Source organism: Artibeus jamaicensis, unplaced genomic scaffold (assembly GCF_021234435.1).
Source record: "Artibeus jamaicensis isolate MK-2021 breed Jamaican fruit bat unplaced genomic scaffold, CSHL_Jam_final contig_76, whole genome shotgun sequence".
Classification (NCBI taxonomy): domain Eukaryota; kingdom Metazoa; phylum Chordata; class Mammalia; order Chiroptera; family Phyllostomidae; genus Artibeus; species Artibeus jamaicensis.
In genome coordinates, this window is record NW_026521954.1 from 3215373 (window position 1) to 3236339 (window position 20967).

At 44.4% G+C, this 20967-nt stretch overlaps 1 protein-coding gene across 5 annotated transcripts in view; it reads right to left on the bottom strand.

Annotated features, from left to right (window-relative positions):
- Positions 1-40: 40 nt before the first annotated feature.
- Positions 41-20967, bottom strand: part of RHOH (ras homolog family member H) — a 46459-nt gene continuing 25532 nt past the window's right edge. For all 5 annotated transcript variants that reach the window (XM_053672304.1, XM_053672305.1, XM_037138042.2 and 2 more), the window contains 2 exons: positions 3754-3873; positions 41-3454 (listed from right to left, as the gene is read on the bottom strand). In XM_053672304.1, coding sequence (XP_053528279.1) covers positions 2681-3256 — 576 coding nt within the window. In that variant the 5' untranslated portion in view covers positions 3257-3454; positions 3754-3873 and the 3' untranslated portion in view covers positions 41-2680. The remainder of the gene's footprint in view (positions 3455-3753; positions 3874-20967) is intronic.

Consider the following 20967-nt stretch of genomic DNA (forward strand, 5'->3'; position numbering starts at 1 on the left):
AACAGAAGAGGATGAATAACTCAACCACTCAAACCAACTCTTTAAGGTAAACAAGAGCATATTTAATACAGTTGTTTGGTGCAGTTAAGAATCAGCATAGTACAGTCTACAGAAAGTCCTGCAGGTTTTGGAGAGTAAGAAGCATGTGCCTGAGTCAAGACAGGCACAAATAAATAAAGGCGGGTACAAATAGAGACTTGTGTAGAACATACATTACATGATTTCCAACAGAAGTGACCTACTTTCACTTCTTGCCCCTGCAAGGCTGACAGGGGTCTGCTTCCCCCCCCATACCCACTTCGTGGCACAGCAGCCATTCCTTTGCTCTCTCCAATTCAACACGTTTGTTCAGTTACAGTTTCTTCCCTGTACTGGGCCCTGCGAGATACACAGCGAGCGTCTCTGCCTTCAGGAACTCAGTCCTATAGAGGAGACAGCCACTCTGCCAGGTCCCGTCCTGGGCGGGGTTTGCACATGCATTCCCTGTTCTCGGGTGTGAGGGCTCCCACGGGGAACCTCAAAGCTTGGCTGCTGCCTGCAAGCAGAAGGCTCACTGGTGTGTCCACCCATGTGGCTGTCCCCGCTCTGGCCTTGCCTGCCTGTCCTGAAATGGAATCACCTCCTTTTCCCGCACTCTGAATCAGGTACCTGGGCTTTCCCATTTCCAGAGACACCCCCTGTCTTCTTCTCCCTTCAACAATGAAGAAAGAAAAGACTGGGGACAGGCAATGTTGACAGATAGAAATTCATTCCTGCTGACAAGCTAAATAGACTCCACCCAAAAGACCAGCCCTGAAGAAAATTCTGTGTGAGTTAAGACTGTTCGTGTGTTGATGGAGAGGGGGATTGACAGGGATACTAAAGAAGGTGAGCTCCCTTTGCCCCCCACCCCCCGGGCCTGCTCAGCCTTTAAGCACAATACGGAGAACTCGACATAGGGACACTCCGGTCAAGGGACACAGGTAACAGAGGCAAGGACAAGCCACAGGGCTGGAGGAGTAGAGGTGGCTGGGGGAGGGCAGATCCATCAGCCCCAGGGAACTGAAGGAACTTCGGTGCCCCAAGACTGAGACCCAGGTCCCTGGCCTTTTACTGGGTGGGTGTTCCTGGGGGAGACGTGTGAGGAGGGGCACAGATTGGGTGCTGGCATTGTTATAGCCGTGATGACTGGACCACATGAGGAAACTGAGAAACGGGTTTGGTTATGCCAGCGTGAGTCTAATCCTAGTTACTTACGCCAGCTGCCCTACCATTTGTGTGCGAGGGCCACGCCCTACAATAACAGTGATGAACTTGAACAAACGTGGTTCGGAGTCGTTCTCAGTTTCCTCTGATTAGGTGGGTAAATGATGTACCTGGTGCCAGCCCTCGCAATTTCCTCCTCAAGTGACACAGAATTCTGTTCTCAACTTTAACAAATGATCCATGCCACTGCTTTGAAGCCATTAGATAGAATGGGGTTTGAGGGGTCCCTATTAATTCAGTATTTCCCCTTGATACCATTTTATTGTACAAAAAAAAATTGTTATACAGTTTTCCTGTTCCCTGTGCTGGGAACTCGTGATTGCTTTTTTACACAGGTGTTTCATATTCATGAAATAGTAAAAACTATAAATTCTACCTTATTTCCTTCACTCACACATATGTACATAGACACCTTACTAATCATTCTGATAAGATCCTGAAATTCATAACTTATGTTGCTCTGCCAGCTTAGTTAAGAGCTCAGATAACAAAGCCTCCTGACTGTTGTCATGCAGAACGCTGAGCTGGCCCTCATTCACAAGGCTGGGATCCAGAAATCCCAGGCCCTGCAAAGGAGAGGGAGAGTTCTAAATCCTGTTCCGAGCTCTGCTGCTATTACTTGACGCAGTCTGATTCTCTGCCCGAAGGGTTTTCCTTTGATCTGTTTTGGTAAATGAAAGAGGAATACTTAGTGCATAATTGGAGTTCTTTGGGTGAAAGGTAGTATTGTAAATAAGAAATGTTTTTTAATAATTACAGAAAAAACAGACTGATAACTGCCTTAAATCATTAGACAGTATTAAGGTATCATGTTATCAAACATATTTTGTATGCAAACTGAGTGACAGCTGGGTGAAAAACTAATAGCAAGCATCAGTTGATGGTCTTTTTAAAATCTGGTTACCTAGTAAAATGGAGCAGGCAAGTGGCTTCGAGAAAATTAGCAGTTCAGGTGAAAATAACACTACGAACACATATGGCAGAATATCCCATAAGACCACTTCACACACACAGCGGTGTGTGTTTGTGAGTACGTGGGAGAAGACTTCCCGAGCGTGAAAATTAATTATATATAAGAGCTTTACATTTCGTTATCATTTAAATACATTGTGTCTTTAAATATGGAATTCTTTGGAAAACTCACTTCATTGTCCAAAATTATAGAGACCATTTTAGTTTTTTAAATCGAAGATAGAATATTCATTCCAGCTGCCCAAGGGGTCCTCTGGCTGGACTGGATGAGGAGTTCATTTGCAGAGTGCACTCAGTAAAACATCCGGGGGCCGAGTCCCAGCGACAAGACAACCGTATCCGAAAGGATACGCAGCTCGGGATGTGCCCCGAAGAGCACCAACCCTTGCTGGCTTGCCTGCGCTCCCCGCCCCTGTTAGTCTTTGAGGGGAGTGAATGAGTGTTGGTTGAAGTCCCTGGGAGGTTAGAGGATCTTGCACTCATTAATGGAGAAGAGCTTCCTTCTGTTGCGTCTCCTGGCTTGGTTGACGGCAGTGCGGACAGCGCACTCAAATACCTGCTGCACCCCCCGATTGCTAATGGCGGAGCACTCCAAGTAGCCCTTTGCTCTCACCTCCTGGGCCATTCTCTTCCCGTCCATGGCACTGATGCAGGAGGCCCTGTGGGGCCCCACCTCCCGCTGGTCCGTCTGGGTGGCCACCACCAGCACGGGGGTGCAGGGCAGGTAGCTCCTGACCTCACCAATCCACTTGTTCTTCAGGTTCAGGAAAGAGTTGTGGTTGGCCACGGAGTAGCACATCAGCACCACGTCGGCCTGCTGGTAGGACAGGGGACGGATGCTTTTGAAGGCGTCATTGCCAGCTGTGTCCCACAGACCCAGGCTGATCTGGATGCCGTCCATGAAGACATCCACGCCCGTGTTCTCATACACGGTTGGCTTGTAGGCCTCCGGGAAGGTCTCGGAGGTGAAGCGCACCAACAGGGAGGTTTTGCCCACGGCAGTGTCTCCCACCAACACACACTTGATGGAACTCAGCATCTTCCCGGCCTGAATTCCTGGTCACAAGTTCAGAATCCCTGAATGGCTAAAGCAAACACCATTCAACACAGGGAATGAAAACCAGAGGGGGTTTGTGTCCACAGGACCTCTGGCAGCAGTTTGCAGGATGTTACCTCTCTCCGTCCATCCAAGAGAGACCTCAATCTACTTTGAAATGCTTCAAAGCCTGGTCTTCAACTGGAACGGAAAAAGAAGAGGGAAAATTGAGCCTTTCTTTTTTCCTTTTCCGATGCCCGGGCACTTCCTCACTGGCAAGTGGACTGAACGTGGGCCCACCTCAGTGTGGCCATCCTGCCCCGCTCATCCAGCCCCCTGTTCCCCAAAAGAGAAGGCTTGGACCTGCCTTCCCCCAGCTCATGCACCCACAACTCCACCCAGTCAAGAAGCAGAAGCTGATGTTATCTCGAAAATCAGCCTAGTGATAAAAACACAAGCAACTGCTCTGATCACAACATGAAAAAGACCTCAATAGCAACCTGGTGTGTGAATGAGACGTTTCCAAACAGCTCTCTCTGGCTTCCGCCCCAAGAAGCAGGGAAGGCAGCTGACGGTGCGCTCTGGCTTCAGTTTCTAGCGCATCCCAGCCACTTTGGGAACTGCAAGGGAGAGAAATGTAATGAGCCACTGACATTACTCGCACTTCCGTTCATTTATCGATTGATCAGCCAGTCCTTGGTTTCTATGGGAATTTGAGGTCAGAGAAAAGAAATTACTAGAACTCTAAAAATTTGCTGTTTTTCCCCTTGAGGTTTTTTTCCAAAAGTGACTACCGTTATATCTGAGAGGGCGTGTCCTTGGCATTTCTGCATCAGAGACCAGATGCCATTACTTACTTGATCTCCAAGCCTCATCTTGCATATCTGCAAGCTTATGATAAATTTAGGAGCCACTTCTCAGAGATGTTGTGAGGATTAAATTATTTCTTTCTTTCAACATCTTTGGAAGCTACCTATATATCAGGAACTCTGCTAGGCCTCTGGTTAATCAAAGTAACTTGCTTAAACATAACCACATGCAGCACCGGTCTCTTAAACAGGACTGCATGAATATGGCAGAATCCGAACTTCATGAAAGGGCCAAGTAAATTCTCATTCACTGCAGGTGAAAGAGTTGCAGACAATGAGATCAGCTATGGAGACAGTGTTCTGTTTGCCAAGGGACATCGTCACAAGGCCAACCCAGCCTCAGACAAAGGAAAGGGCTTTCAGGCCAAAATCCAGAGTAAAAGTTATTTGTACAATCTGGGCTTAGCAGCTCGCGGGCTGGCAATCTTCCTGACACATCCCACAGAAAGCAAAGCAAAGCAGAGCTAGCAGTCTGCTTCAGTTTTTAAAAATCACTCCTCTAAATCCTGACCTTCACCCCAAGACACTTTTATCCTTGTCAACCCACAGTGTCTGTTTGTTTAATTAGAGATGATAGCCTTTTCAAATGAACTAATCAAATAATTTATATGATTTTCATGTATTCATTTTTTTTAACCACATGAGAGCTGGGTGTCTTGAGCCAAGTTACTTAACCTCTCTGAGTCTTGGTTGTTTAAGGAAAAATGGGAAAAATGAAAACAGGAAGAGGACCTTTTTCATCTAACTGTTGTGAGAATCAAGCATGTGGAGAGTCTGGCTCAGCACAGAACCTGGCACATGGGACCTGCAGAGAGCCACTGTGTCACCTGTTTCCACTACTACTTATTTAAAACACCAGACACCGAATGTCCAGAGCACAGGGGCTGGGGTGTCAAATGTTCTGCAGGATTCTGTCTGAAGACTCAGTGGGTCACTCTGCTGCATGTGTTCCTAGATGTCTTTTTGTCGCCAGACTTTTGAGCAAGGTCTTCCCGGGGCCTCCGAGCAGCCTCAAACTTCAGGTCCCTAGACTGATAGGTAACTTAAACCTGTACATGCATCTATAATTCCCTTGTTACTTAGCTCAAAGCTAAGACCTCTTAAGACATGATTAAGTTTTATTTTGGCCACAATGTAGCAGAACCCAAAAACAGAGAAGTGTACATGTGTCAGGCTTTTGGTTATTAAATAAAATCTCTCCAATAGATTGAGTAAAAGCCAAATTTCCTGACTAAATATCTGCAAAAAGAAGTCGACAAGATAAAATCGTTCAGAGCAGGATCTCCAAAGCAGGATAAACCTGATCTGGAGTCCAGGTTGCCCAACCAACCAGCTGTGTGACAACCTGGAGGCCTTTGTTAACCTCTCTGAGCCTCTGTCTCCTCCTCTGTAGAGTCAGCGTGATAACGCCTCCATCACCGGGCTGTTGAGAGGGTTAAGTGTGCTTAGACGAAGAAAATCCTTAGCACAGTGCATAATATAAACACACTATTTAAATATAGTCAACACATAGCAAACACACAAGTAGTCTTGATTATTAATACTGCTGCTTGATAACAATTACTAAATATAATGATAAACAATTATTAAGTGGGGAATTCAAAGTAGCACTAAAGAGGATTTTTCCTGCAAAGGACACTCTTTGTATCTTATGCCCAGTTATGAGTATAAAAAAGAGGGGGATTTATTCTTGCATCCCAAAAATATATATGCAATGTGAACAAAGAAATTCTGAGCTTTGCCTTCCAGAATGCTCCGAAAAGTCGGACTGGAGAAAAAGGTTCTGTTCAACCAAGCCCTCTTCACTCCCCAGCCCTCTCTCGCATTCAGAGGCACCTCAAGTCAGCTCTGTGGGCCTCTGTTTCCCAAACAGCAGGGTGGTTAAACAAAATCAGCTTTCTCTGTGGTTCTATTAAAACTGAAGCCGGCACTGGAAGGTGTGGCTCAGTTGGTTAGGAGTCACCCTGCAAAGTGAAAGGTCACCAGTTTGATTACCGTCAGGGCTCATGCCTGCGTTGTGGGTTCGGTCCCTGACGGGGGCCTGTGTGAGAGGCTGTGGAGTGATGAACCGTTTCTCTCACACACTGATGTTTCTTACCCTCTCTTTCTACCTCCCCTCCCCTTTCTCTAAAATTAAATAAATAAATAAAATCTTTTTAAAAAAGAGCTGAGACCTAAGGAGAAACTTTCATTGCCTGTCACAGTGACTACAAAAACATAACCCTCTGCATTATTTCGTATCAGTAAGGACAGATGACAGACTCTGATGAAATGCGTGGCCTTCGGCAGACGGCTAAATATGGAGCAGGGAGAGGGGGCAGGAGCGGGGCTCTGGCCCAGGTTAGAGCAACACCCTGTACAGACATGACGGATGATCTGCAGACGGCGGGGCTCGTGTGCCCAGGACGGAGCCACTGTGGTCACGTCATTGGTGTGGAAGGCTGGTGAGCTTCATTCCGGTAGAATTTCTCCTAATGGGAGAAATCCTCCCTAAAATGGTTACAAGGTGAAGGATAGAAGTGGGTTTTCAGTGGTATTTCACAAGTGGCTAACTGATAAGGGTTCCTCAATTATATGTCTCTCATTATAGAACATGACTTCAGAGAGTGTCATGAGTGACCCCTGAGTGACTGTTTTAGGATTCCAAGCAGACTGGAGTTAAGGAAGCTTCCAGCCCAGAAACTCTCATGTCTCAATACTTGTTTCTCTTCCCTCCTTCCTCTTTTCGCCATTCTCACAGAGAGGATGCCTTCAACAGGCCCCCACGGGCACACACGCACAGAGGATGGGAAGGAAGCTGCGTCCTGCAAAGGCAGAGGTGTTGGGTGCTTCTGTCCACTGCAGAGAAACAGCACAGGCAGAAGAAAGAGAGGGTGTACGGGTAAGCACTGTGATCCATTTCACCTTCTGGCAAGCTGAGAGCTGTCCAGGAGGAGATCCTGGTCTCACTTTAGCCTCAGTTCTCATCCAACTCACAGATACCCACTCTTCCTTCAGACACACACTGTGCTTCTCCGTTTGCCTGGAAAGACCTGCCCTTCACTCACCCCGCTGCCCTGACCTCTTCTTGAAAATCTCACTTGACCACCTGACCCACTGGTAGACCGGGTGCCCCTCTCCGTTGCCATACATCACACTGAAATGGTTGGGCCTCTGGTGTTTATCCCTCATCTGTGGAACAGAAATAAGACCAGCCCTACCTTCCCCACAGGGCGCTTATAAGATTCTGGTGGAAATAATAACAATACGGCAATAATTTATGCTTGGACTGTTGTAAGACTTTGTAGATTTGGAAATACTCTCTTGTTTGTTTGTAAGAAAGCCCCTTCAGAACAATCGAGCACAATATACAACATAGCTGAAATTATGACTATTATTAATTAATAATTATTATTGCAAGTTTTAGGTTATCTGGACTTTCTGAGGTAATTTACTTCAAAATGCTGGTGGGATTCTCAAGTGTTTTTTTTTAATACAAATTTGTACATTGTCCCCATGTATACAAATTAATTCAGAATGGATCAAAGGTCTAAATATAAGATCTGAAACAATGCAGTACATACTATTTGTATAAAGTCAACATGTAGCAAACACACAAGAAGTAGTGAACACACAAAAAGAAGAAAACATAGGTACTAAACATATGGGCCTTGGTCTTAGAAAACATTTTATGGATTTGACCCCAAAGGCAAGAGAAGTAAAGGCAAAAATAAATGAGAATGGAACTACATCAAACTAAAAAGCATCTGCACAGCAAACAAAATCACCAACAAAACAAAAAGACAGCCAACCAAATAGGAGAAGACATTTGCAAACAACAGCTTCAACAATGGGTTAATATATCCGAAATTTATAAAAAACTCATACAACTGCACACCAAGAAAACAAACAATCCAATTAAAACATGGGCAGAGGACCTGAACAGACAATTCTCCCAAGAAGACATACAAATGGCCAACAGCTATACGCAAAGATGCTCAACTTCACTGGCTACTAGGGAAATGCAGATCAAAACCACAGTGAGATGCCCCTTCACACCTGGCAGAACAGCTGTGGTCAACCAGACACGTAGGAACGAGTGCTGGAGAGGCCGTGGAGAGAAAGGGACCCTCCTTCACGGCTGGTGGGAATGTAAACTGGCACAGTCACTATGGAAATGGAGGTCCCTCAAAACATTAAGAACAGGGTTATAACATGACCCAGCAGCCCCTCTCCCCGGTAGCTGCCCGAAACATCTGAAAACATTTATTCCCGAAGATATATGCGCCCCTCTGTTCATTGCAGCATTATTCACGATGGCAAGACATGGAGACAACCAAAGTGCCCTTTAATAGAGGACTGGATCAAGATGTGGCACATTTGTGCAACGGAATACTAACTACTCAGCCATACGATGAAATACTGCCACTTGTGACACCAAGGATGGACCTTGAAAATATTATGCTAAGCAAAATAAGTGAATCAGAAAAAGCCAAGAACCATATGATTTCACTCATATGTGCAATATAAAACTGAAACTCATAGACCCAGACAACAGTATTGTAGTTGCCAGAGGGAAGGGGTGTGGGGGGGGGGGTAGAGGGGGTCAAATATATGGTGACAGATGATGATCTGACTTTGGGTGGTGGACACCCAGTGCAATAGACAGATCATGTCCCATAGAATTGTACCCTTGAAACCAATATAATCTTATTAGCCAATGTCACCCCATCTGGATGCATGCTCCTGAAAAGAGCTTCGGGCAAGGGTCCTGCACTGGCAGCAGTCAACTCATTCATAAAGGAAATAGATCCGGTCATAGATCTAACACAGTTAGATGACCAGCAAATCGTCTGCAGCCCAGGGGCCCCCTCCATTTGTGGCCCCGCCAGAGCCTGGCAGGACCCCCGCGGCCGGAGCAGGCCTTGCTGGGGATGGGGGACCACGGAGAGCTCCCCATGTGGCAGGGGATCTGGGTGCTTTGTTTTGTTCCTTTTTCTTGCCAGGAAAGAGAATTAATTCAAAAATCTTTATGCAACTTAATATTGAAAAAAGCATAATCATTTCTAAATTTTATCTTACTCAATTGTCATCCTTAAATAAATATACACTTGAATATATCTTCTAAACATATTTTCAGATTTAAAAAATTTTTACTTCAACAGTCTGCACACTTGCCAGGTTTTAGATAAATTGCTTTCCATTGTTTCAACAATTCATAATTACACAGCCATTCCCCATTGCTAACAGTCTTTGAGCTAGTTCCAGTATTTCATCATAATTAATAATTGTGCCTTTTTATATACACACAAACCATGCATGTGGACATATACACAAACCATGCATGTGGATATATATGTGTATATATATATATATGCGCATATGGTTTGTATGTGTGATACTATATATAAGTTGTGTGTATACTTTATATATGTGTGATATTTATATATATATTACTTGTACGTGGACAATTTTCTTGGGGAACAAATGAGACATTACTGGGTCAATTGGCCATTTTGTGACTTTTGTTTACATTATTGAGCATCTTCCAGGGACTGTATGGAGTACTTTGTATGTATTATTTATTCGTCATTTTATTTGTTTTAAGAAAGTGTTTAGGGCTTCCCAGGAGGCAGGCACCATGACGACAGATCCGGAGGCCCAGTCGAGAAGAGGGTCAGTGGCTGCCCTCAAGATCACTGAGAGTACCGATTCACAGCTACGCAGACTTCTGGAGGTGAGTGTGCTGCCTGCAGCCACACAGCGAGGAACCGGCACAGGCCAAGTTGGCGCTACCCAGAGCCTGACTCCCAGCTGCAGCAGCTCCCTGTTCGCCCACACGCCAATCCCCCTGCAGCTCAGGCGATGCCATGCTTCCTATGCAAACTCAGTCTCCAGACAGTTTTGGAAGCCACGCCTTCCAAACAGGCCCCTCCTCCTCCTCCTGCAAATGAACCTGTTCTCCACGTGCTGCTCCTTGGTCTATAAGTTGTTCTACTAGTGTGCTCAGAGTGAGAACTCGTCAAGCTGTGGACCCACAATGGGTCTGCTTTTCTGTATGTAGATAGCACTTCAGCACGAGTATTTTAAAAAATAAGGGGACTTCCACCAAGATGGAGGCATAGGTGGAAACACTTTACCTTCTCGCACAACCAAGTTTAAAAACAACAAAGTTTTAGCAACAAAAACGCAGCCAAACCACAGAAAATAGAACTATATAGAAGTGTGACAACAACGAACCCTTTAGCCAAACCGGAAGAGGGGCAGAGCCAACAGCAGAGTGGGGTCGTATTCCAAGTCATGAAATCCAAAGGCCTACAATCAAGATTGCTCTATCCAGCAAAGCTTTCATTTAGAATGGAAGGACAGATAAAGTGCTTCTCAGATAAGATCAAATTCAAGGAGTTCATCATCACCAAGCCCTTATTATATGAAATGTTAAAGGGACTTATCTAAGAAAAAGAAGATTAAAAATATGAACAGTGAAAGGACAGCAAACTCATGGTCATTAAGAACCACACCTAAGCCCTGGCTGGTGTAGCTCAGTGGATTGAGTGTGGGCCTGCGAACCAGACAATCGAGGTTCGATTCCCAGTCAGGGCACATGCCAGGGTTGCAGGCCGGTTCCCTGCAGGCCAGTTCCCAGCAGGGGACGCACGAAAGGCAACCATACATTGATGTTTCTCTCCCTCTCTCCTTCCCTTCCCCTCTAAAGATAAATAAATAAAAAATCTTAAAAAAAAAAAAGAACCACACCTAAAACAAAAGCAAACTAAGAGGACAGCTAGATCAGGAGCAGAACCATAGAAATGAAGATCACATGGAGGGTTAGCAACAGGGGAGTGGGAGAAGGAGAAAGGGGGGAGAAGGTACAGAAAATAAGTAGCATAGACGGTAGGTAGAAAATAGGGGGAGGGCAAGAATAGTATGGGAAATATAGAGTCTAAAGAACTTGAGACACGTGGTCATAAATTAAAGGGGGGAATGGTGGGGGAGGGGTGTGCAGGGTGGAGGGGAATGAAGGGGGAAATAGAACAACTATAATGGCATAATCAATAAAATATATTTTAAAAAAATAAAAATAAATGTTACTGCCTTTGCAGTGAACATATTCTCAAGTATTATTTTATCTTGTTCCTCTTACGAAAGTTCATTTCAGTGATTCTCTGTTAATTCCCCATAGTGCGTATGTAACTGCTACAAATAATGATTAAGTTCCCCCTCAAAATCACAAAAGGAAATCACTTTCAAATCAGTTCCTTTTTATACACAGATTATCGCAATTCCGAACAGTTTTGTTCTAAAAGTGTGCTTGCAAGATGCTGGTTTGCAACTTTTAAAACTTGTTCTCCGGAGTCACATATCTAAGCAACACTGAGCAACACTGACATTCCTAAGCCTAAAGCCTGTTTAGCACCATCGTAGCTAAAGTAACGTTGGAACATCACTGAACCCGGAGGCCTTCTATTATCCCCGAAGCCCCTCCGAGCCATGAGCCCTGCACCTCCCGCCCCCAGGCCAAGTCCACACTGTGGTATTCTTCCCCCCCCCCTCTATTCCAGCCCCCCTGCCCTGACTGGTCCCTCTCATTATTGGGGTCCCGGGAGCACAATAATGATTGTGGCCACAGGTGCAGAGCTCTCAGCTTGATCCAAGTACAGAGTCAAAAACAAGGACAGCCAGTTAGCCAACTGCTCAGGTACCACCAGAACCTCATCTCAAAGCTAGGGTGATGGGGAAAATGTAGCCACCATAACTTCTCTCAAAGGAATGGAAGGAATATTCTGAGAAAATGCCTGGAGTCGAGGGTTCGGCCCCCATAAGACATGCTCAAAAAAGGTCACATAGCCTCTGCACTTCTTTCTAAGGAGTGTCCATTTTATTTGCCGAGGGACTCATATTTTCTCAGTTGGCTATGCATGTCTGGGGCCCAGGCTGAACTGTTTGAGGAGAGAGAGCAAAGAGGTAGACAGATGCCCATCTGACCGCTCTGTGACCCAGGGATGCTGTGAGGACAGGCTGCCGCACTGCTCACCCACAGCCAAACCTGCCATCTGTTTCCATGTGGCCCACGAATTAAAAAAGGCCTTTATTTTTTTAATGGTTGAAAAAATCAAAAGGTCAATATTTTGTGACATGTGAGCATTATATGAAACTCAGATTTCAGTGTCTATAAAATAACATTTTATTGGAACACAGCCATGCTCTTTCATGTATGCATTGTCTAAGGCTGCTTTCTTGCTACAACTCAAAGTTGCAATGGAAATTTTATGGCCCACAAAGCCTAAAATACTATCTGACGCTTTCCATAAAAAGTTTGCCAACTCCAGCTGTCTAAAGAGAGGCAACTCAGAGTATGAAGGAGAACACAGACTCCAGGGTCAGGCAGTTTGGGTTTGGCTCCAGTGTCTGTGACTCACTGTGTGAGCTGGGTAAAATTGCTTAACCTCTCTGAGCTTCGCTCCTTTGTCAACAGAGGCAGTATAGCATAGTAATTGAGAGCATGGACTCTCCCCAGCTCCACTAACGATTGGCTGTGTAATCTCATGAAAGTTACTAAATCTCAGCATTTTCAACCATAGAAAGGGAATAATGGAGGTACCTATTGTGCAAGTGTGTTGCACAGGATTAAACAGGTTAGGGCACGGAAAGCACAGGGAATGGTGCCGGCACAGACTGAGTGCTACAGAAGTATTTACTGTATAATTACCTCCACTAACCTTTCTTGCCTCTCCTTGCCCCAATTCTGTAGAATTAGCTCTTTGCAAAAGAGCAAAAAGTCATAATGAAAACTTAAAAGAAAAGAAACTCAGGAGCAAAATGTATTACACACTCAAAACCAGATCACAAATCAAAGCAACTCTGAGAGTGAGATGGAACCTCTGCCCTGAGGGTCTCTCCTGTGTGACAAGGCGAGGGGCCGTGGGGAGTGTCTGCTTTAGGACTGTATGTGCTCTCCTGGGGCTTCAAGTCACTCCCTGTCTGACCTTTACTCACTGTGAAAAGTTGAACTCTGCTTGGCGTCTGGGTGGACCTCCACCACACTCAGGGTCTCCCCAGTCTCCCCACCCCCCAATGCCAGAACTGCCACCACTGTGCTATCGTCATTCAACACACACAGCCGAGCCATCGGAGCGGAACAGCATTCCCCCCCTTAGTGCTGATCCAATCAGACCGAAGGTGATCTCCCCACTGTGGCTAATCTCTCCTCATTTTCTCTGGGCCATTTCTGTACACCATTTTCTTTCCTGATTGTAAAAGTAATACATACACACTACAGGATATTTCCAAAACACTGAACTATCGAAAGGACCTTGAGGAAAAAACCAACTACCACTGAGAACCAAAAGCTGTAAGATATTAGGGTCTCTTTTCTTGTTTCTTTTTCTCAGTGCGCCATTTTTTTCTCAAAGCTAATACCATACTTTATACATAGTTTGGTATCTTGTTTTTTATTTAATATTTACATCATAAATATTTTCTATATCCTTAAGATTCTTCAAATATAATTTTAATGATTGAATGATGTTTCCTCATATGAATGTAGCATGATTTATTTAACCATTTGCCTGTTGTTGGACATTTAAATTGTTTCTAATTTTTACCATAATGACACTAAGTGGATTTTTTTAATGTGTATAAATATATGGTTATTTCTTTAGTGTAAATAAATATTAGTGCAATTACTGGAACAAAAGCAATGAGAAAGTTGGACCAATTCATATTTCATAAGCAGTGTACAAGAGTATCATCACCATAGCAACTACCATGGGGTGTCATGTTTGGCAGCTGGACCTGTCTCCACTTGCATTTCATTAGTGACTAGTGAGGATTAAAACTCTTCTTGTTGTTGACCACTTATGTTTTTTCTTCTGTAAGTCATCTGTTCTATTTTTCTTTTTCTTTATTTTTTTATTTGCTAACAGGACTAGGTTTAATGTTGGAATATCAATGGTGACCTCACATGCAGTGTTCTTGCACATACCACATGGCTCTTTTTTAAAAAGATTTTATTTATTTATCTTTAGCGGGGAAGGAAAGGAGAGAGGGAAAGAAACATCAATGTATGGTTGCCTCTTGTGTGTCCCCTGCTGGGAACTGGCCTGCAGCCCAGGCATGTGCCCTGACTGGGAATTGAACTGTGATCCTTTGGTTCATAGGCCCGCGCTCAATCCGCTGAGCTACACCAGGCAGGGTGAATATACCACATGGCTCTTAATGACAGTAGCATAGATTTATATACTTTATTGTAAGAAAAATAATTGCAAAAATGCAAACTCAGGAAATAAAATGCTATCAATATTGCAACATTAATGAAAAGTAACAAGTGTCAAACGTACAAACAATGCAGATGGGATTGAGAATTTCCTTGAAGAATCTATTTCTCCTTAACTCATATTTTAGTTGAGGATATAATTTCTTTAACATATTTTTTGACCAATAATTATTTGAAGATGCTCAACAATTGATCTGGGTTGACTTCACCTGACCCAACACTGCACTCATTGTTTGCCCATTCTTTTTATTTATTTTTTAAAGGTTTTATTTATTTATTCTTAGAGAGGGGAGGGAGAAAGAGAGGCAAAGAAATATCAATGTGTGGTTGCCTCTCATGCAACCCTCACTAGGGACCTGGCCCACAACCCAGGCATGCACCCTGACTGGGAATCGAACTGGCGACCCTTTCGTTAGCAGCCTGCACTCAGTCCATTGAGCTCCACCAGCCAGGGCTGTTTGCCTATTCTGAGCAAGGCATTGTCAATGTTATTCATTCTTTTTTAATATTAAAATCTAATCTGTTATAACCACTCTGCTATCTCATGAAGTGTTTTCTTTCTTTCTTTTTTTTTTTTAGCAGATTAAGCTGTCTGCTATGATCTGAATGTTTTCATGTCCCTGAAATTCTTATGTTGAAAACTAACCCCAAGGGCCTTTGGGAGGTGACTAAGTTTGAGCTGGGAAGTGGAAGGGGATAATGGGAGGGAAAAAGGGGGAAGGGCTTTTAGGAACAGCTATAAAGGACACATGGACAAAACCAAAGCGGGGTAAGATCCAGGGTGGGAGGGCTGGGGTGGGAGGGAGTGGTGGGGGGAAATGGAGACAACTGCACTTGAACAACAATGAAAATAAGTAAATAAACAACAATTTTTTAAAGATCAAGGATATTAATCCTTTCTTGGTTAAATAAATATGCTACAAATTTTTATATATGTAGTTTGTATTCTGGGAATTCCCCAAACTCCTGGCACTCCCCCATCCTTGAGAACCCCCAAACAGAATGTAAAACTGTATGTGCCCGGGTTGTGGAAAGAAACTGCACAAATAGATGCCTGAAAGGTCATCTAGTTCAACCCACTCACTTCCCCCACGGGGGAGAGGTGGTCTGGCTTCTGGGGGCTGGCGGGAGGCTAGCTGAGTCAGCACTCTTTCCATTTACTCAGGATTTTTTCAAACACTGTATATTACATCTACATTTCATACCCCGTACTTCATTTCCTTAACACTTTAAATACAAAGCCCATACAGATAGCTTAGACACATATCCCAAATTGGTGACTTTTTACTCAAAAGACAGTTTCCAGTTTGAATGTGAAAGTACTTTCCCAACAGATGCTCTCTTCTTCAGGAACTTCCCTTGAGAGAGAGCTCACCTCTCTTCAGGGCAATCACTAAGCCTTCTAGCATTCTCCACAGTTAAGATACATGCTTCACGTACTAATTGCTCAAGCTGTAAAAGTCAAGGTATTTTGTTGCAGATATTTAGCTCAGAGCACTGACTAGAGTGAGGTGATTTGGTTTCAGTTTCAACATACAAAATTGTCGACATTCCATCGCTTGCAAAGAGCCCAGGTTGTGGTGTTAGGGTGTCAGTTAGGTTCTCATCTCCACCGCTGATTAGCAGTGTAATTTTGAGCAAATCACATAATCAGAACTGCAAAATGTGGGTAAGGACGCATAGTCTGTAGGGTTTGTAAGGCAATCAAAATGAAGCTATGCCCCACGCCTGGCAGAATGTCTGACCCTTAGTCGATAAGCACAACAACAGACACACACAGGCACTCACCATTGGCTAGACACTGAAGTTCTTATGTGAACTAGCTCAGTAATCGTTACAGCAACACCACATGGTCAGTATCATCACTTCCTGTGTTACAGCAGGGAAAACACAGGTGCAGAGAATTAAAGAAACTTGCTCAAGATGACAGCTGGTAAGGACAGCAGCCAGGGTTGGACAGCGGCCGGTGTTTGACCTCAGCAATCAGGCCTCCAACCCTGATTGCAAGACCATCTGCACCTCTCCTCCCACTGGCTCTCATTTGGGGAAAGCCTACCTGCCTTTGTGACCTTGATGAAACTAAGCCGTCTGCTATGTTCTACATGTTTGAATGTCCCAGAAATTCTTATGTTGAAACCTAACCCCAAGGGGCCTTTGGGAGGAGACCAGGTCTGAGTGTGAAGCACTCATGAATAAAATTAGTGTCCTTATAAGAGACCCCAAAGATCCCCTAGTACCTTGCCCATGAGGACACAGTGAAAATGCACTATCTGTGACTCAGAAATTGAGTCCTCACTACACATCAGATTTACACAAGCCACCATCTTGGACTTCCCAGCCTCTGGGACTGTGAAAAATAAATTTCTATTGTTTCTGTCACCTGTGACTGTGAAACAGCCTATGACATTGTGTTACACAGGCCCACACAGATGAAGACACAATCCCCAAATACAGGCTGGAACTGCAAAGACATCGTTCAGCTGGTGGGTGATTTCTTCCTTACTCCGGGCCTGGTTTCCAACATTTGAGGACACCTCCCTTAAGCAGACACCCTCACACATCCTTGGTAGATGTGCAAAGTGTGCTGTGTTTGTAATCTGACAGAACCCACCTGCACACTTAGTGTATTTGTCACCCGGGGTCGAATTCCAATTTTAAAAGCATTTTTCAAACACAGTAAAATATGTCACGTATGAACTAAAACTTGTGCTTATCAATCAAAATATTATACTCTGCGGTTGGCACTCTGCTTCACTGTTTTCTATTCAAACACAAAAGGGAGTAACAGAATTGAAGTAAATCAGGTTCTAGTCAGTAGTCTCTATAATCACTGTGCTATTATTCTTTATTTTTAATCTTCTGTGTAAAGTCAGGAATACGTTCCAGGGCCACGAAGGCGGGAATTGCGATCTTCCCCCGAAGTCACCGCTAAGAATTTGCTCTGATTTTATCACTGCCAGCACATGGTGATGCTAAAGAGCAGACCCACATTGGTCTTATTACTGGCTTTAAATTCTTGACAGATAATGTCCTCCCTTACTGTCTACCCCAAGGCGGACCCCTCCTACCACCCTGCCCCAGGTACGCCCTTTCCAGTAGCTATGAAAAATTTTAAAGCGTCTGTCTTTTAACCCAGCAATTTCAATCCTTTGAACACACTGGCCTGTCATACCTACACAAGTAGTCAAGACTCATGTGCAAGAATTTCCATCGCTGCATTATTCATAATAGCAGAAAAAGAACTGGGGACAACTGAAAGGCCCATCAGGAGGCAGTGGTTATATTAATTCTGCTGTGTCCACCTGGCAGAGCCCAACCCAGCACTAAAAACAATGAAGTCAGCCTGCATGCACTGAGCAGGAAGGGTGCCCATGACCTATCAGCAAATGAAACAAGCAAGCAGCTGAGCAATCTGGTAAAGGACTCCATCTGTGCAGAGGCGCAGTGTCTGTGCAATGGTGGGCAAAGCCAGGCTCGCTGTGAATTCTCCCCTCATCTTATACATGTCTCCCTGTGCCGATAGAACTGTACTGGGGAACAGCAGGTACTCCCTAAATTGTCTCAGGGAGAGAAAGAACAAAGAGGAATAGCCTAAGGACACAAGGGTGTACACCCTTTCTTAGATTTTTTAAATCCCCTTTCAGAATTCATGTACTTTCTAGATGGATTATATTGCAGTTATTATACACAGCAGTGAGATTAAATATCTCCCTGGAGGCTCAACTTGTGATCAAGGACTTCCAGAAATGGGGGGAAATGAGTTCATAATGACTGAGACTACCAGAATACTCCTGAACAAATTTCTTTTTTTTTAACTGTTTAATTCATTGCTTATGAATATGTAATGTTGCATTAAGTTCCAAATTCATAGAAGTCTGAAAAAAATGTCAGGATATCTGCTTTTAGTGGGCTTTAAACTAGACTTGTTTTTAAAGGGCCTAATGGGGACAGAAGATAATTTTAAAAGTTAATATAGTTTAGGCTAAGCCTAGAGGTTTAAAAACTTTTTTTCTTACTTAGCTAATAATGTCTGTGACCCTCACTTTTTTCTCTATCAGAAGAAATGGAAGGGGGGACGGCTGGGGGGGTGGGCTGGGATGGGAGTAAAAGACAGAAAACTGTACTTGAACAACAATTAAAAATTTTTTTAAAAGAAGAAGAAGAAATGAGTTCATGGGGAGAGGCAGTGTGATGGCCACACAAGGCAGAAGGTGTGGCCATACTTCACCATAATAAGGCTCCGTACAGCTGGGACCTTAGAGAGTAAAATCCTAAATTAGAGAAAAAAGAAGCAACATTCTGCTTACGAATGACCTCATGTTCAGCTTCATTCCCACCCCCCAAGTTAAAATCTCAATGGACAAGCACTATAATGAAGGCGGATGCAAAATGCTAAGACAACGCAGAGGACAGGGTGCTGACACCTTTGAAGAGGGGGTAGGAGGAGGAGAGTGACACTCTAAATGGGTCTTGGAGGAGGGAAAGAAAATGGGAGTAGTGGGCCAGATTCAGACAGAGGAGGTGGCGGGTGCCCAGGTGTGCATGGGAGAAGGCTCTGTGAATTTGGGGGCTCGAGGGTTGGCTTTTGTGGCTATAAAGCACAGGCGGGAGATGACTTTTGGAAGCAGCACTTGGGCCAATTTGTAAAAAGCCCTTTTTCTCTGTGTTAAGTATAAAATAATCTCCATCCAGCCATCTTTTCTCATTACCTTTCTCCTCTCCCCATCTACACTCCACCTAACCGTTGCCCCAACCTCTCCAGACCCTGTAACTTCCCCAAAACCCTGCCCACTGTTCCTGACTCAATACCTTAAGTGTGTTGTTCTCTCCTGAAACATGACCTTCCCACTTTGACTCTTCCTGCTACAGTTCTATGTGCCCCAGAGCCCAGCTCAAATGCTCCCTCCTCCAAGACGCCCTCCAGAAACTCCCAGCAAGCATTATTTTTCGCCCTTATTTGAGCTCACATGTGATCTTTAAAGGTTTTTATATTTCCTTTGTTGAACAGTCAGTACATGCCTACAGTAAAATTCACGTGTACAGAGTGAAACACGTGTCCCTTTCCTACGCTGCTGCCCTTCAGGGCCACAGGCCATTTTTCCCAGAGGCAACCACTGTGTTAGGTTTCTTGTGCATTTTCCCAAAGCTATGCATTGACATGAATTCACATGCATATATGAATGATGCATATGACTAATTATGATACACACACACTTGTTTTTATGTACATACTACAGCATACTATGCTGCATTCCCTGATGCTTTTCTCACTTAATAATATCATGAAACTTTTTCCTAAGCAGCAGATGTTGAGTTGCCTGATTCTAACTTTCTTTAGTACAGGACTAAGCAATTCCTCCTCCATTACAGATAAATCTGAAAATATAAATATAATATTAAATACGAATGGAAAGCCAATATTGCATGCAGAGGCAGCTTGCAGTGGTCAGAGGCCTGGACTGAGAGTCAAGTTCGAATCTTAGTTCCACCAGGAACTACATGACTTGCTCACCCATTTAGTAGCCTCTCCAGACTTGGATGTTCTCATCTGTAAAATTAGACATTGAACTCGATTGGCTCTAAGGCCCCTCTAGTGCTAATATTTCATATTTCTATGAAAGCAGGGGTTTCACAAGCTGCTTTGAGAGCAGATGCTCACAGAGAAGAGGGGGAGGGGCAGACAGCTCAAAGTTCCAGCCACAAGTGACCTTCCCCAGCTCCCAGGCTTTCCCTGTACCTTGCCTGGCTTGCTCTCCCTTCTCCACCTCCCACCCTGACCCAGGTGCATGCTACCTCATCTTGGGCTCATCAGCCCAGCTGAACGCAGGGGCCCCCCACAGGTGCCTGTTTTCAAGACTGCGTTCCCTATCAACCACCCAATTTACACAAGAGAGAAACAGAATTTGGACCTCTACTCCCGGAAATGTGTCCCAGTCCAATTTAGACTGTACTGACGTAATTTGTAACAGAGAGCCCCGGGTGCCTGGAAGTCTTCAGAGGCTGAATGGAGAAAATACAGCCCATTTACAGACCTGAGCAGCAGAACCACTAGAAAGTCAAGGTGGCCAAGGGGCACATAGATGATTGTCATTTAAGCCCCACAAATCCCTCTATTCTCTAAGGCATCCTCACGGCTTTTCTGGACAAAAATGCAACTATGGTCCGCATCTCTCATTTGCCACCCAAATGCCCACACCACAGACAGAAGTTCTCAGGCCCGATGGAAGCATTTCCTACAACCTTCAAACAACAAAAAAATCTGGTCAGTGGACCAGATAGATGTTCATGGAAGAGCAAGTAGTACCAGTCCCGCACAGAAGGCTGCAGGGTAACCATCCACTCTCGGCTGAGCGACTGGCATCTCTCCCTCCATCACCCACTTCTCCTACCCAGAGTCTGACGTTCCCCCTTTATGTCAAGTTCGTGGCTCCCCCAGCACAGCTGGTATCAGCATGTTTGAAACCCATAGGCATGCACTTGCCATTGTTTTGGTTTTGCCTTCATTTGTCTCCACTTGTTAAATACAACTTGCCACACAAGGTAAGTTTTCAGAGGAGAGAAAAAAAACACACCTCCTTTATTATTGAATT